This window comes from Montipora foliosa, chromosome 6 (genome assembly GCF_036669935.1).
Source record: "Montipora foliosa isolate CH-2021 chromosome 6, ASM3666993v2, whole genome shotgun sequence".
Lineage (NCBI taxonomy): Eukaryota > Metazoa > Cnidaria > Anthozoa > Scleractinia > Acroporidae > Montipora > Montipora foliosa.
The window spans coordinates 53,832,097-53,849,596 of NC_090874.1; the positions used below are offsets into that span (position 1 = coordinate 53,832,097).

The 17,500-nt window shown below is 38.7% G+C and overlaps 1 protein-coding gene across 1 annotated transcript in view; it reads right to left on the bottom strand.

The window, feature by feature from the left end:
• The window catches only part of LOC138005780 (phosphatidylinositol phosphatase PTPRQ-like), a 79,649-nt gene that overhangs the window by 17,741 nt on the left and 44,408 nt on the right, over nucleotides 1-17,500 (bottom strand). Inside the window, exons 24-31 of the mRNA XM_068851961.1 lie at nucleotides 16,513-16,809; nucleotides 14,766-15,062; nucleotides 13,019-13,315; nucleotides 11,271-11,567; nucleotides 9,523-9,819; nucleotides 7,774-8,070; nucleotides 6,026-6,322; nucleotides 4,279-4,575 (exon numbers count right to left, since the gene is read on the bottom strand). Coding sequence (XP_068708062.1) covers nucleotides 4,279-4,575; nucleotides 6,026-6,322; nucleotides 7,774-8,070; nucleotides 9,523-9,819; nucleotides 11,271-11,567; nucleotides 13,019-13,315; nucleotides 14,766-15,062; nucleotides 16,513-16,809 — 2,376 coding nt within the window. The remainder of the gene's footprint in view (nucleotides 1-4,278; nucleotides 4,576-6,025; nucleotides 6,323-7,773; nucleotides 8,071-9,522; nucleotides 9,820-11,270; nucleotides 11,568-13,018; nucleotides 13,316-14,765; nucleotides 15,063-16,512; nucleotides 16,810-17,500) is intronic.

A 17,500-nucleotide genomic window follows, 5' to 3' on the forward strand; every position in this document is an offset into this window, starting at 1 on the left:
TCTCAGGGCTGGCAACATCAACCCAGCTGACCTGGAAGCCATAGCCGCAGACCAAGATGCCTAGAAGTTTACCGTCAAGACCAGTGTCAAAGTGTGAGAGAGAAGGAGAGGGCACCAGTACGAAGAGAAGAGTGAGCACAGGCGACAGCAGAATCAGCGCCACGAGTCATGAGTTTTCGCAGCTCTGCCCTTACTCAGTTTTTAGTCCTTCCCATGCTGTTTTGTACCCGATTTGGCTGGGTATTAGATTACCAATAAGGCCCATGTAGGCCAGTGTGTGCTCATGTGGGCCAGTGTGTGCCCATGTGGGCTAGCTAGTGTAGGGTCATGTACGTTAGTGTATGCGCATGCACACTAATGTGCCATTCCTAGGATAGTGTTAACCATGGTAAACCACAATATGATTTCCACACCACGTGTCCACCCACAGCAGGAGTTGCAACTGTTCAAAAGTCTAAACCTCAGCGAGACAGATGGATGCTATTAAACCTTACCTGGTGCATGTACATTGCCTGTCAATATTTTAAAATGTATTAATTAAGTATAGCGCGAAATAACGTCCAATGTCTCGTTCTACATAGCTGATGAAGTGCAAGTCTAGAAGTCTCAAATTCTGGCAATTTACGTAAGATTGAGGAAGTAATAGTTTTATTTTTCAACAACTGGTGACAAAGCTATAGGTTTCGGTGATCGCTACCATGACCATATTTAGACAGTGCCACAAGGTAAGGAATTAGCGTGAAAACGGATATACTTAAGTCCTTTATTTGACACTTTTTTCCGCATGATTATATAATATTCTTGATTATATAATATACTTAAGTCCTTTATTTGCCACTTTTTCCGCATGATTATATAATATTCTTGATGTGGTATAAAAATAAAGCCGACATTAGTCCACTCCGGCTGTCATCAAGTTATGGACCTCTGAATGCAGGTGCAATGCTGTTATTTTACTAAGCGAGTGTGTTGTCGCACAGGGCTTCAGATGCACGATCGGAAGATTTACGTGGAATTAGAAATGAACAGGGAAGATAACTTTTTACAAACGTTGCTTTTGTTATTCAAATGAGCCAACCACAGAAACAAAGGATCCTAGGTATCGTCAACGATATCTTCGCTATGTACCTGCCATTTGAGACATAGTAGGGTTGTTTGTTTCAACACCCACCACTTTGCGAATTTCAATTCACCTTCAAACCCAGGTGCCCATGACTAAGAGCCTCCCTATGCACTATATCCTTGAGACAACCTTTGCTCATATCTTTCTATTTTTAAAAGTAACACTTCACCAGGAGACTCACATTTACATCAATTTGCGTACATTATTTTTTGCGTATTGTCTGTGTTCGACAATAACTTTATTCTGATTGGCCATCATCTAAACAGTGCGTGCAGAGCCGAAGAACTCGTGACGTTTTACGCACAAAGGTTCATTCAGAGGGCTTGCATGGGAGAGGCATGCTCCGACTCGTGGGCTCCCGTCAAGCCTTAATTTATAAGAAGGGCGTGTTTGATTGACCCTATTCCGGAATATGAATACGTTGAGTAATGATTAAAACGGTATGTTTGGCGCGTTTCGAAGCAACAAGGATAATAAAAATATGTTTAAAATAGCATTTTAGCAGATATTTGACAATTTTAACGTGAATCTCCGTAAAAACGAAGGATTTCTAACTTATATTCCATGTATTCCTATTCCAGAATACGGTCAATCGAACGCACCCTAAGTTTCGTCTTTATGATATCCTAAACATCCATAAAGAGTAGCGGGTTATGGATATTTACTGGAAAAGAAGCTTCTTCATCTGCTTTTCACTTAAAATAAACTAGAAGTTCTCACCTTATATGCAGACAAACCTGCATGAAGACCAAAGAGTGCCATTTCATTATCAACTTAGTTGGAGGGGGGAGGGGTGGGGAATGATGGTATTTGCGAAAAACAGGTTTTTGGCGAAACATTCCATAAAATACCACAAAGGGTTATGCAGATGGTTTGGCCCAGTTTTATTTAATATGTTTTCAGCCTACTTTTAGAAGAAATCGCTTGTAAGAATTTTTTTTATGCCAAAAACGTGATTTTTGTCCATTTTTTCGGCCAAAAAAGGATGAAATAAGGCTTAAAAACAGCTTTCTATGTTTAGGCAGGTTGCTTTAAGACAAGTGCGATCTTGTGAACTGTTTCTATCTTCGCTATCAAGTCTATTATTTACGTTAGCGAGAAAAAAATTACAGCTAAGTTGGGTATTTGCGACCAAAAACGGGTATTTGCTACATAATAGTTTTTGCAGATAAATTACCTGAAATTTCATTGGCTACCAAATAATTGGCTCGGAAGAGTTCCTCTCAATAAGCGCTGAAGTTTCCAAAAGAAAAAATATGTATAACGTTGCTTTTAGGGGATTTAAAGGGCAAAATCTTTCCAGGAATCTCAAAAAAATCTTAGGGTTTGAAGTGCTGTCGAATATATACCTTCAAGCAACACTTAAGATGGAAAAATAAGATGGAAAGACACGAAAAATAAACCTAATCCAGAGGGGTTGAGCAGAGATGTTCTTTAACTTGGAGACCTTTGAAATACGATGTAACTGAGAAATTTTACGGAATTTTTGACTGATGTGCCAAGCATTCAGTATTTGCTACCTTCTTTGGATTTTAAACCAAATATCATGATAACTATAATATTGATATTCGTTTTTAACTAATATACTGTTCATTTTCAGTTAGAGCTTCCACTCTTTTGAAGTCATAGTGCTTGAAGTAGTTTTATTATTTTTTTAAAGTCCTAGAGAAATAGGGTAGATAATACGGACTGATGAATCTAAAGAGAGAGAGAGAGAGAGAGAGAGAGAGAGATAAGAATAAAGTTAAATACTCGGAACAGGGTGCTTTATATTTCACCAATCAGTGTAGGTTGCTCACTTATTCTTATTGCTGGTAACTGAACCTTTTTGCTGATCGAAGAATGCAAAAACTGCTACTGTGTGGTTGACTTGTTTTGACCCGACCATATTTTTGGAAAACCTCAGACGAAAATGACGCGGACGGTATCACATTTTTCCCGCCAAAATGACGCTGGTTTGCGCGCGCTCATTGATCTTCTATGAGAAGATCTCGTTACTGGTAGTCGTTGTCGGCCTAGAATCTAAAGCTCTCTATTGTTGGTACGAGAGGCAAATTAAAGATGGTGGCTACTAATTCAAAGGTATGTTTGCCCCGGTTTATAATTAGGCGAGAAATGTAGATCTTAAGTGTTACTGAAATCGAAAAAAAAAAAAAAATTGGGGGTAACCACGCATTTTTCTAAGATAAGTAATGAACAATATTTGTAAAAAGCTGTAAAATACAAAGCCACGTATGACGTTCTTTCTCAAATTGAAGCTTAATTATCTCTAATTTTAGTTAATCGACTTGGAAGCCTTGGTCGTGATGGTCTGTCTATGGTTTTTAGTGCTAGTTTTTGTCCAGAGTTGCGGCTTGTTGTTCTTCTCTTTTTCCTTTCTTGAGTCGGCACGAGGGGGTCGGGTAGAGGTCCAGCGCTGGACTAGAAACCCCCTTGCTCGGTTGCGCTCTACCCCTGAAGATTCGCAGCCATTTACGAGCCTAATGGTGTCGCTGTCAGCTTGTCTTTATCTTTGGGATTTTTGGATTTCCCTCGTGGAACTGGTGTTTCATATTCCATGGGATTTCTTTAGTTTTTTCCATATATGTTTTAAGAACGAAGATTTTAGTGTAAAGATTTTTAATCTTTATTATTCCCATTTTTAAGAACGAATAATTTTCATGGTCAAATATTTATTAATCCCTCCTACGAGATTTAGTTTTTCGTACATGTACTATCTGACTGTTTCTGAGATTAAATTTTTAATTTCACACAGAGTTTGTTTCATTTGTTAACCTTATTTTCGGGTTGAGAGTTTGCTTTGTGGACATCTCCCCCTCATTTTACAGATTAACCATAACTTTTGTCTATGATTTTCCCTCAACTTACTATCCGCACACACACTATTCCCCATAACTACCTACTGATTAACGAATGTTTTAATTAGTAGAGAGAAACCCCTTCTTGTAAGGGGGATTCTTCTAAAAACACCAACTAAGACAGCCACAAAGGTTACTAGGTTATCTGCTGCATCATATATTCATATTAAACAAAAAGCCTTCTTAAAAACCAAGAAGCAACATGATACAGTGAACCTGCTTGCGATATAGGACTTATTGAGTCCTTTTATTGTCTACAGAAATAACCAAAAGAAAAAAAAAACTCCATAAACTTACTGTCTTCATCTGTTCTGACAACGATAGGTGCACTTTTAGTTCCATCTCCCTTGGAAGTAGATGCCAACACTGTAATGCTATAGTTGGTGTACTCATTCAAAGCCGTCAGAGTACCATTGTTTGTTGGAGCATTTACTTTACGGGTTTGTTCAGAGCCATCTGGCAATGCCCTGAAGGTAACGGTGTAACTCAGTATGACACCATTTTTATCAGCAGCTGGAACTTGGTTCCATTGAACAAAAATACTAGTAGAGCCTGTGTTGTGTCCACTCACATAAGCCGGAGGAGCGTTTGGTTCTATTGAGAGAGAGAGAGAGAGAGAGAGATAAGAATAAAGTTAAATACTCGGAACAGGGTGCTTTATATTTCACCAATCAGTGTAGGTTGCTCACTTATTCTTATTGCTGGTAACTGAACCTTTTTGCTGATCGAAGAATGCAAAAACTGCTACTGTGTGGTTGACTTGTTTTGACCCGACCATATTTTTGGAAAACCTCAGACGAAAATGACGCGGACGGTATCACATTTTTCCCGCCAAAATGACGCTGGTTTGCGCGCGCTCATTGATCTTCTATGAGAAGATCTCGTTACTGGTAGTCGTTGTCGGCCTAGAATCTAAAGCTCTCTATTGTTGGTACGAGAGGCAAATTAAAGATGGTGGCTACTAATTCAAAGGTATGTTTGCCCCGGTTTATAATTAGGCGAGAAATGTAGATCTTAAGTGTTACTGAAATCGAAAAAAAAAAAAAAATTGGGGGTAACCACGCATTTTTCTAAGATAAGTAATGAACAATATTTGTAAAAAGCTGTAAAATACAAAGCCACGTATGACGTTCTTTCTCAAATTGAAGCTTAATTATCTCTAATTTTAGTTAATCGACTTGGAAGCCTTGGTCGTGATGGTCTGTCTATGGTTTTTAGTGCTAGTTTTTGTCCAGAGTTGCGGCTTGTTGTTCTTCTCTTTTTCCTTTCTTGAGTCGGCACGAGGGGGTCGGGTAGAGGTCCAGCGCTGGACTAGAAACCCCCTTGCTCGGTTGCGCTCTACCCCTGAAGATTCGCAGCCATTTACGAGCCTAATGGTGTCGCTGTCAGCTTGTCTTTATCTTTGGGATTTTTGGATTTCCCTCGTGGAACTGGTGTTTCATATTCCATGGGATTTCTTTAGTTTTTTCATATATGTTTTAAGAACGAAGATTTTAGTGTAAAGATTTTTAATCTTTATTATTCCCATTTTTAAGAACGAATAATTTTCATGGTCAAATATTTATTAATCCCTCCTACGAGATTTAGTTTTTCGTACATGTACTATCTGACTGTTTCTGAGATTAAATTTTTAATTTCACACAGAGTTTGTTTCATTTGTTAACCTTATTTTCGGGTTGAGAGTTTGCTTTGTGGACATCTCCCCCTCATTTTACAGATTAACCATAACTTTTGTCTATGATTTTCCCTCAACTTACTATCCGCACACACACTATTCCCCATAACTACCTACTGATTAACGAATGTTTTAATTAGTAGAGAGAAACCCCTTCTTGTAAGGGGGATTCTTCTAAAAACACCAACTAAGACAGCCACAAAGGTTACTAGGTTATCTGCTGCATCATATATTCATATTAAACAAAAAGCCTTCTTAAAAACCAAGAAGCAACATGATACAGTGAACCTGCTTGCGATATAGGACTTATTGAGTCCTTTTATTGTCTACAGAAATAACCAAAAGAAAAAAAAAACTCCATAAACTTACTGTCTTCATCTGTTCTGACAACGATAGGTGCACTTTTAGTTCCATCTCCCTTGGAAGTAGATGCCAACACTGTAATGCTATAGTTGGTGTACTCATTCAAAGCCGTCAGAGTACCATTGTTTGTTGGAGCATTTACTTTACGGGTTTGTTCAGAGCCATCTGGCAATGCCCTGAAGGTAACGGTGTAACTCAGTATGACACCATTTTTATCAGCAGCTGGAACTTGGTTCCATTGAACAAAAATACTAGTAGAGCCTGTGTTGTGTCCACTCACATAAGCCGGAGGAGCGTTTGGTTCTATTGAGAGAGAGAGAGAGAGAGAGAGATAAGAATAAAGTTAAATACTCGGAACAGGGTGCTTTATATTTCACCAATCAGTGTAGGTTGCTCACTTATTCTTATTGCTGGTAACTGAACCTTTTTGCTGATCGAAGAATGCAAAAACTGCTACTGTGTGGTTGACTTGTTTTGACCCGACCATATTTTTGGAAAACCTCAGACGAAAATGACGCGGACGGTATCACATTTTTCCCGCCAAAATGACGCTGGTTTGCGCGCGCTCATTGATCTTCTATGAGAAGATCTCGTTACTGGTAGTCGTTGTCGGCCTAGAATCTAAAGCTCTCTATTGTTGGTACGAGAGGCAAATTAAAGATGGTGGCTACTAATTCAAAGGTATGTTTGCCCCGGTTTATAATTAGGCGAGAAATGTAGATCTTAAGTGTTACTGAAATCGAAAAAAAAAAAAAAATTGGGGGTAACCACGCATTTTTCTAAGATAAGTAATGAACAATATTTGTAAAAAGCTGTAAAATACAAAGCCACGTATGACGTTCTTTCTCAAATTGAAGCTTAATTATCTCTAATTTTAGTTAATCGACTTGGAAGCCTTGGTCGTGATGGTCTGTCTATGGTTTTTAGTGCTAGTTTTTGTCCAGAGTTGCGGCTTGTTGTTCTTCTCTTTTTCCTTTCTTGAGTCGGCACGAGGGGGTCGGGTAGAGGTCCAGCGCTGGACTAGAAACCCCCTTGCTCGGTTGCGCTCTACCCCTGAAGATTCGCAGCCATTTACGAGCCTAATGGTGTCGCTGTCAGCTTGTCTTTATCTTTGGGATTTTTGGATTTCCCTCGTGGAACTGGTGTTTCATATTCCATGGGATTTCTTTAGTTTTTTCCATATATGTTTTAAGAACGAAGATTTTAGTGTAAAGATTTTTAATCTTTATTATTCCCATTTTTAAGAACGAATAATTTTCATGGTCAAATATTTATTAATCCCTCCTACGAGATTTAGTTTTTCGTACATGTACTATCTGACTGTTTCTGAGATTAAATTTTTAATTTCACACAGAGTTTGTTTCATTTGTTAACCTTATTTTGGGGTTGAGAGTTTGCTTTGTGGACATCTCCCCCTCATTTTACAGATTAACCATAACTTTTGTCTATGATTTTCCCTCAACTTACTATCCGCACACACACTATTCCCCATAACTACCTACTGATTAACGAATGTTTTAATTAGTAGAGAGAAACCCCTTCTTGTAAGGGGGATTCTTCTAAAAACACCAACTAAGACAGCCACAAAGGTTACTAGGTTATCTGCTGCATCATATATTCATATTAAACAAAAAGCCTTCTTAAAAACCAAGAAGCAACATGATACAGTGAACCTGCTTGCGATATAGGACTTATTGAGTCCTTTTATTGTCTACAGAAATAACCAAAAGAAAAAAAAAACTCCATAAACTTACTGTCTTCATCTGTTCTGACAACGATAGGTGCACTTTTAGTTCCATCTCCCTTGGAAGTAGATGCCAACACTGTAATGCTATAGTTGGTGTACTCATTCAAAGCCGTCAGAGTACCATTGTTTGTTGGAGCATTTACTTTACGGGTTTGTTCAGAGCCATCTGGCAATGCCCTGAAGGTAACGGTGTAACTCAGTATGACACCATTTTTATCAGCAGCTGGAACTTGGTTCCATTGAACAAAAATACTAGTAGAGCCTGTGTTGTGTCCACTCACATAAGCCGGAGGAGCGTTTGGTTCTATTGAGAGAGAGAGAGAGAGAGAGAGAGATAAGAATAAAGTTAAATACTCGGAACAGGGTGCTTTATATTTCACCAATCAGTGTAGGTTGCTCACTTATTCTTATTGCTGGTAACTGAACCTTTTTGCTGATCGAAGAATGCAAAAACTGCTACTGTGTGGTTGACTTGTTTTGACCCGACCATATTTTTGGAAAACCTCAGACGAAAATGACGCGGACGGTATCACATTTTTCCCGCCAAAATGACGCTGGTTTGCGCGCGCTCATTGATCTTCTATGAGAAGATCTCGTTACTGGTAGTCGTTGTCGGCCTAGAATCTAAAGCTCTCTATTGTTGGTACGAGAGGCAAATTAAAGATGGTGGCTACTAATTCAAAGGTATGTTTGCCCCGGTTTATAATTAGGCGAGAAATGTAGATCTTAAGTGTTACTGAAATCGAAAAAAAAAAAAAAATTGGGGGTAACCACGCATTTTTCTAAGATAAGTAATGAACAATATTTGTAAAAAGCTGTAAAATACAAAGCCACGTATGACGTTCTTTCTCAAATTGAAGCTTAATTATCTCTAATTTTAGTTAATCGACTTGGAAGCCTTGGTCGTGATGGTCTGTCTATGGTTTTTAGTGCTAGTTTTTGTCCAGAGTTGCGGCTTGTTGTTCTTCTCTTTTTCCTTTCTTGAGTCGGCACGAGGGGGTCGGGTAGAGGTCCAGCGCTGGACTAGAAACCCCCTTGCTCGGTTGCGCTCTACCCCTGAAGATTCGCAGCCATTTACGAGCCTAATGGTGTCGCTGTCAGCTTGTCTTTATCTTTGGGATTTTTGGATTTCCCTCGTGGAACTGGTGTTTCATATTCCATGGGATTTCTTTAGTTTTTTCCATATATGTTTTAAGAACGAAGATTTTAGTGTAAAGATTTTTAATCTTTATTATTCCCATTTTTAAGAACGAATAATTTTCATGGTCAAATATTTATTAATCCCTCCTACGAGATTTAGTTTTTCGTACATGTACTATCTGACTGTTTCTGAGATTAAATTTTTAATTTCACACAGAGTTTGTTTCATTTGTTAACCTTATTTTGGGTTGAGAGTTTGCTTTGTGGACATCTCCCCCTCATTTTACAGATTAACCATAACTTTTGTCTATGATTTTCCCTCAACTTACTATCCGCACACACACTATTCCCCATAACTACCTACTGATTAACGAATGTTTTAATTAGTAGAGAGAAACCCCTTCTTGTAAGGGGGATTCTTCTAAAAACACCAACTAAGACAGCCACAAAGGTTACTAGGTTATCTGCTGCATCATATATTCATATTAAACAAAAAGCCTTCTTAAAAACCAAGAAGCAACATGATACAGTGAACCTGCTTGCGATATAGGACTTATTGAGTCCTTTTATTGTCTACAGAAATAACCAAAAGAAAAAAAAAACTCCATAAACTTACTGTCTTCATCTGTTCTGACAACGATAGGTGCACTTTTAGTTCCATCTCCCTTGGAAGTAGATGCCAACACTGTAATGCTATAGTTGGTGTACTCATTCAAAGCCGTCAGAGTACCATTGTTTGTTGGAGCATTTACTTTACGGGTTTGTTCAGAGCCATCTGGCAATGCCCTGAAGGTAACGGTGTAACTCAGTATGACACCATTTTTATCAGCAGCTGGAACTTGGTTCCATTGAACAAAAATACTAGTAGAGCCTGTGTTGTGTCCACTCACATAAGCCGGAGGAGCGTTTGGTTCTATTGAGAGAGAGAGAGAGAGAGAGAGATAAGAATAAAGTTAAATACTCGGAACAGGGTGCTTTATATTTCACCAATCAGTGTAGGTTGCTCACTTATTCTTATTGCTGGTAACTGAACCTTTTTGCTGATCGAAGAATGCAAAAACTGCTACTGTGTGGTTGACTTGTTTTGACCCGACCATATTTTTGGAAAACCTCAGACGAAAATGACGCGGACGGTATCACATTTTTCCCGCCAAAATGACGCTGGTTTGCGCGCGCTCATTGATCTTCTATGAGAAGATCTCGTTACTGGTAGTCGTTGTCGGCCTAGAATCTAAAGCTCTCTATTGTTGGTACGAGAGGCAAATTAAAGATGGTGGCTACTAATTCAAAGGTATGTTTGCCCCGGTTTATAATTAGGCGAGAAATGTAGATCTTAAGTGTTACTGAAATCGAAAAAAAAAAAAAAATTGGGGGTAACCACGCATTTTTCTAAGATAAGTAATGAACAATATTTGTAAAAAGCTGTAAAATACAAAGCCACGTATGACGTTCTTTCTCAAATTGAAGCTTAATTATCTCTAATTTTAGTTAATCGACTTGGAAGCCTTGGTCGTGATGGTCTGTCTATGGTTTTTAGTGCTAGTTTTTGTCCAGAGTTGCGGCTTGTTGTTCTTCTCTTTTTCCTTTCTTGAGTCGGCACGAGGGGGTCGGGTAGAGGTCCAGCGCTGGACTAGAAACCCCCTTGCTCGGTTGCGCTCTACCCCTGAAGATTCGCAGCCATTTACGAGCCTAATGGTGTCGCTGTCAGCTTGTCTTTATCTTTGGGATTTTTGGATTTCCCTCGTGGAACTGGTGTTTCATATTCCATGGGATTTCTTTAGTTTTTTCCATATATGTTTTAAGAACGAAGATTTTAGTGTAAAGATTTTTAATCTTTATTATTCCCATTTTTAAGAACGAATAATTTTCATGGTCAAATATTTATTAATCCCTCCTACGAGATTTAGTTTTTCGTACATGTACTATCTGACTGTTTCTGAGATTAAATTTTTAATTTCACACAGAGTTTGTTTCATTTGTTAACCTTATTTTGGGGTTGAGAGTTTGCTTTGTGGACATCTCCCCCTCATTTTACAGATTAACCATAACTTTTGTCTATGATTTTCCCTCAACTTACTATCCGCACACACACTATTCCCCATAACTACCTACTGATTAACGAATGTTTTAATTAGTAGAGAGAAACCCCTTCTTGTAAGGGGGATTCTTCTAAAAACACCAACTAAGACAGCCACAAAGGTTACTAGGTTATCTGCTGCATCATATATTCATATTAAACAAAAAGCCTTCTTAAAAACCAAGAAGCAACATGATACAGTGAACCTGCTTGCGATATAGGACTTATTGAGTCCTTTTATTGTCTACAGAAATAACCAAAAGAAAAAAAAAACTCCATAAACTTACTGTCTTCATCTGTTCTGACAACGATAGGTGCACTTTTAGTTCCATCTCCCTTGGAAGTAGATGCCAACACTGTAATGCTATAGTTGGTGTACTCATTCAAAGCCGTCAGAGTACCATTGTTTGTTGGAGCATTTACTTTACGGGTTTGTTCAGAGCCATCTGGCAATGCCCTGAAGGTAACGGTGTAACTCAGTATGACACCATTTTTATCAGCAGCTGGAACTTGGTTCCATTGAACAAAAATACTAGTAGAGCCTGTGTTGTGTCCACTCACATAAGCCGGAGGAGCGTTTGGTTCTATTGAGAGAGAGAGAGAGAGAGAGAGATAAGAATAAAGTTAAATACTCGGAACAGGGTGCTTTATATTTCACCAATCAGTGTAGGTTGCTCACTTATTCTTATTGCTGGTAACTGAACCTTTTTGCTGATCGAAGAATGCAAAAACTGCTACTGTGTGGTTGACTTGTTTTGACCCGACCATATTTTTGGAAAACCTCAGACGAAAATGACGCGGACGGTATCACATTTTTCCCGCCAAAATGACGCTGGTTTGCGCGCGCTCATTGATCTTCTATGAGAAGATCTCGTTACTGGTAGTCGTTGTCGGCCTAGAATCTAAAGCTCTCTATTGTTGGTACGAGAGGCAAATTAAAGATGGTGGCTACTAATTCAAAGGTATGTTTGCCCCGGTTTATAATTAGGCGAGAAATGTAGATCTTAAGTGTTACTGAAATCGAAAAAAAAAAAAAAATTGGGGGTAACCACGCATTTTTCTAAGATAAGTAATGAACAATATTTGTAAAAAGCTGTAAAATACAAAGCCACGTATGACGTTCTTTCTCAAATTGAAGCTTAATTATCTCTAATTTTAGTTAATCGACTTGGAAGCCTTGGTCGTGATGGTCTGTCTATGGTTTTTAGTGCTAGTTTTTGTCCAGAGTTGCGGCTTGTTGTTCTTCTCTTTTTCCTTTCTTGAGTCGGCACGAGGGGGTCGGGTAGAGGTCCAGCGCTGGACTAGAAACCCCCTTGCTCGGTTGCGCTCTACCCCTGAAGATTCGCAGCCATTTACGAGCCTAATGGTGTCGCTGTCAGCTTGTCTTTATCTTTGGGATTTTTGGATTTCCCTCGTGGAACTGGTGTTTCATATTCCATGGGATTTCTTTAGTTTTTTCCATATATGTTTTAAGAACGAAGATTTTAGTGTAAAGATTTTTAATCTTTATTATTCCCATTTTTAAGAACGAATAATTTTCATGGTCAAATATTTATTAATCCCTCCTACGAGATTTAGTTTTTCGTACATGTACTATCTGACTGTTTCTGAGATTAAATTTTTAATTTCACACAGAGTTTGTTTCATTTGTTAACCTTATTTTCGGGTTGAGAGTTTGCTTTGTGGACATCTCCCCCTCATTTTACAGATTAACCATAACTTTTGTCTATGATTTTCCCTCAACTTACTATCCGCACACACACTATTCCCCATAACTACCTACTGATTAACGAATGTTTTAATTAGTAGAGAGAAACCCCTTCTTGTAAGGGGGATTCTTCTAAAAACACCAACTAAGACAGCCACAAAGGTTACTAGGTTATCTGCTGCATCATATATTCATATTAAACAAAAAGCCTTCTTAAAAACCAAGAAGCAACATGATACAGTGAACCTGCTTGCGATATAGGACTTATTGAGTCCTTTTATTGTCTACAGAAATAACCAAAAGAAAAAAAAAACTCCATAAACTTACTGTCTTCATCTGTTCTGACAACGATAGGTGCACTTTTAGTTCCATCTCCCTTGGAAGTAGATGCCAACACTGTAATGCTATAGTTGGTGTACTCATTCAAAGCCGTCAGAGTACCATTGTTTGTTGGAGCATTTACTTTACGGGTTTGTTCAGAGCCATCTGGCAATGCCCTGAAGGTAACGGTGTAACTCAGTATGACACCATTTTTATCAGCAGCTGGAACTTGGTTCCATTGAACAAAAATACTAGTAGAGCCTGTGTTGTGTCCACTCACATAAGCCGGAGGAGCGTTTGGTTCTATTGAGAGAGAGAGAGAGAGAGAGAGATAAGAATAAAGTTAAATACTCGGAACAGGGTGCTTTATATTTCACCAATCAGTGTAGGTTGCTCACTTATTCTTATTGCTGGTAACTGAACCTTTTTGCTGATCGAAGAATGCAAAAACTGCTACTGTGTGGTTGACTTGTTTTGACCCGACCATATTTTTGGAAAACCTCAGACGAAAATGACGCGGACGGTATCACATTTTTCCCGCCAAAATGACGCTGGTTTGCGCGCGCTCATTGATCTTCTATGAGAAGATCTCGTTACTGGTAGTCGTTGTCGGCCTAGAATCTAAAGCTCTCTATTGTTGGTACGAGAGGCAAATTAAAGATGGTGGCTACTAATTCAAAGGTATGTTTGCCCCGGTTTATAATTAGGCGAGAAATGTAGATCTTAAGTGTTACTGAAATCGAAAAAAAAAAAAAATTGGGGGTAACCACGCATTTTTCTAAGATAAGTAATGAACAATATTTGTAAAAAGCTGTAAAATACAAAGCCACGTATGACGTTCTTTCTCAAATTGAAGCTTAATTATCTCTAATTTTAGTTAATCGACTTGGAAGCCTTGGTCGTGATGGTCTGTCTATGGTTTTTAGTGCTAGTTTTTGTCCAGAGTTGCGGCTTGTTGTTCTTCTCTTTTTCCTTTCTTGAGTCGGCACGAGGGGGTCGGGTAGAGGTCCAGCGCTGGACTAGAAACCCCCTTGCTCGGTTGCGCTCTACCCCTGAAGATTCGCAGCCATTTACGAGCCTAATGGTGTCGCTGTCAGCTTGTCTTTATCTTTGGGATTTTTGGATTTCCCTCGTGGAACTGGTGTTTCATATTCCATGGGATTTCTTTAGTTTTTTCCATATATGTTTTAAGAACGAAGATTTTAGTGTAAAGATTTTTAATCTTTATTATTCCCATTTTTAAGAACGAATAATTTTCATGGTCAAATATTTATTAATCCCTCCTACGAGATTTAGTTTTTCGTACATGTACTATCTGACTGTTTCTGAGATTAAATTTTTAATTTCACACAGAGTTTGTTTCATTTGTTAACCTTATTTTGGGGTTGAGAGTTTGCTTTGTGGACATCTCCCCCTCATTTTACAGATTAACCATAACTTTTGTCTATGATTTTCCCTCAACTTACTATCCGCACACACACTATTCCCCATAACTACCTACTGATTAACGAATGTTTTAATTAGTAGAGAGAAACCCCTTCTTGTAAGGGGGATTCTTCTAAAAACACCAACTAAGACAGCCACAAAGGTTACTAGGTTATCTGCTGCATCATATATTCATATTAAACAAAAAGCCTTCTTAAAAACCAAGAAGCAACATGATACAGTGAACCTGCTTGCGATATAGGACTTATTGAGTCCTTTTATTGTCTACAGAAATAACCAAAAGAAAAAAAAAACTCCATAAACTTACTGTCTTCATCTGTTCTGACAACGATAGGTGCACTTTTAGTTCCATCTCCCTTGGAAGTAGATGCCAACACTGTAATGCTATAGTTGGTGTACTCATTCAAAGCCGTCAGAGTACCATTGTTTGTTGGAGCATTTACTTTACGGGTTTGTTCAGAGCCATCTGGCAATGCCCTGAAGGTAACGGTGTAACTCAGTATGACACCATTTTTATCAGCAGCTGGAACTTGGTTCCATTGAACAAAAATACTAGTAGAGCCTGTGTTGTGTCCACTCACATAAGCCGGAGGAGCGTTTGGTTCTATTGAGAGAGAGAGAGAGAGAGAGAGATAAGAATAAAGTTAAATACTCGGAACAGGGTGCTTTATATTTCACCAATCAGTGTAGGTTGCTCACTTATTCTTATTGCTGGTAACTGAACCTTTTTGCTGATCGAAGAATGCAAAAACTGCTACTGTGTGGTTGACTTGTTTTGACCCGACCATATTTTTGGAAAACCTCAGACGAAAATGACGCGGACGGTATCACATTTTTCCCGCCAAAATGACGCTGGTTTGCGCGCGCTCATTGATCTTCTATGAGAAGATCTCGTTACTGGTAGTCGTTGTCGGCCTAGAATCTAAAGCTCTCTATTGTTGGTACGAGAGGCAAATTAAAGATGGTGGCTACTAATTCAAAGGTATGTTTGCCCCGGTTTATAATTAGGCGAGAAATGTAGATCTTAAGTGTTACTGAAATCGAAAAAAAAAAAAAATTGGGGGTAACCACGCATTTTTCTAAGATAAGTAATGAACAATATTTGTAAAAAGCTGTAAAATACAAAGCCACGTATGACGTTCTTTCTCAAATTGAAGCTTAATTATCTCTAATTTTAGTTAATCGACTTGGAAGCCTTGGTCGTGATGGTCTGTCTATGGTTTTTAGTGCTAGTTTTTGTCCAGAGTTGCGGCTTGTTGTTCTTCTCTTTTTCCTTTCTTGAGTCGGCACGAGGGGGTCGGGTAGAGGTCCAGCGCTGGACTAGAAACCCCCTTGCTCGGTTGCGCTCTACCCCTGAAGATTCGCAGCCATTTACGAGCCTAATGGTGTCGCTGTCAGCTTGTCTTTATCTTTGGGATTTTTGGATTTCCCTCGTGGAACTGGTGTTTCATATTCCATGGGATTTCTTTAGTTTTTTCCATATATGTTTTAAGAACGAAGATTTTAGTGTAAAGATTTTTAATCTTTATTATTCCCATTTTTAAGAACGAATAATTTTCATGGTCAAATATTTATTAATCCCTCCTACGAGATTTAGTTTTTCGTACATGTACTATCTGACTGTTTCTGAGATTAAATTTTTAATTTCACACAGAGTTTGTTTCATTTGTTAACCTTATTTTGGGGTTGAGAGTTTGCTTTGTGGACATCTCCCCCTCATTTTACAGATTAACCATAACTTTTGTCTATGATTTTCCCTCAACTTACTATCCGCACACACACTATTCCCCATAACTACCTACTGATTAACGAATGTTTTAATTAGTAGAGAGAAACCCCTTCTTGTAAGGGGGATTCTTCTAAAAACACCAACTAAGACAGCCACAAAGGTTACTAGGTTATCTGCTGCATCATATATTCATATTAAACAAAAAGCCTTCTTAAAAACCAAGAAGCAACATGATACAGTGAACCTGCTTGCGATATAGGACTTATTGAGTCCTTTTATTGTCTACAGAAATAACCAAAAGAAAAAAAAAACTCCATAAACTTACTGTCTTCATCTGTTCTGACAACGATAGGTGCACTTTTAGTTCCATCTCCCTTGGAAGTAGATGCCAACACTGTAATGCTATAGTTGGTGTACTCATTCAAAGCCGTCAGAGTACCATTGTTTGTTGGAGCATTTACTTTACGGGTTTGTTCAGAGCCATCTGGCAATGCCCTGAAGGTAACGGTGTAACTCAGTATGACACCATTTTTATCAGCAGCTGGAACTTGGTTCCATTGAACAAAAATACTAGTAGAGCCTGTGTTGTCTCCACTCACATAAGCCGGAGGAGCGTTTGGTTCTATTGAGAGAGAGAGAGAGAGAGAGAGAGAGAGAGAGAGAGAGAGAGAGTTGTATCCTTGGTGATACCCCGCCTCAATTTTGGATGATTTCCCGCCGTTTGGGTGATTCCCCGCCGTATGGTTGATTGCCCGCCTTTGATGTGGTTGATGTCCCGCCGGTGGTTGATATCCCGCCACGTTTAGTGGTTGATGTCCCGCCGCCTGGTTGATGGCCCGCCGTGTGGTTGATACCCCGACATCACGATGGCGGGCCAATTGTTGATGAGGCTAAACGTTGTAGGATCTTACACTTTTAAAGGTAATTTCACGTCCCCTTCTTAATGAGGTATATTAAGAATCGTACTATCACATCCTGCACATTTTCGATTTTTTTGAAGTCACTACAATTTTTTTCTTGGTGTGTTTCAAATTCACAGTTTTGTTGGGTCTTTTCATTATACAGAGCAGAATGGAAAAATGCTTTTCTTGCGACAAAGAAGGACGTCTAAAGTAAAAAAAGAACACTGTTTACTATCACAAATCAAAGGGCGAGCCTAAATAAATTGTGTGCAAGTCTACAGTGAATATGTTTTTGATGATCCCAATAATTGCCATGCCACGGCGGCCATCTTGGATTTTAATCTCTCAACGGGTATAATCATAATTTTGAGTCAAAAATTTTCACAATGAAAAGAGTAAGCCTAAATATAT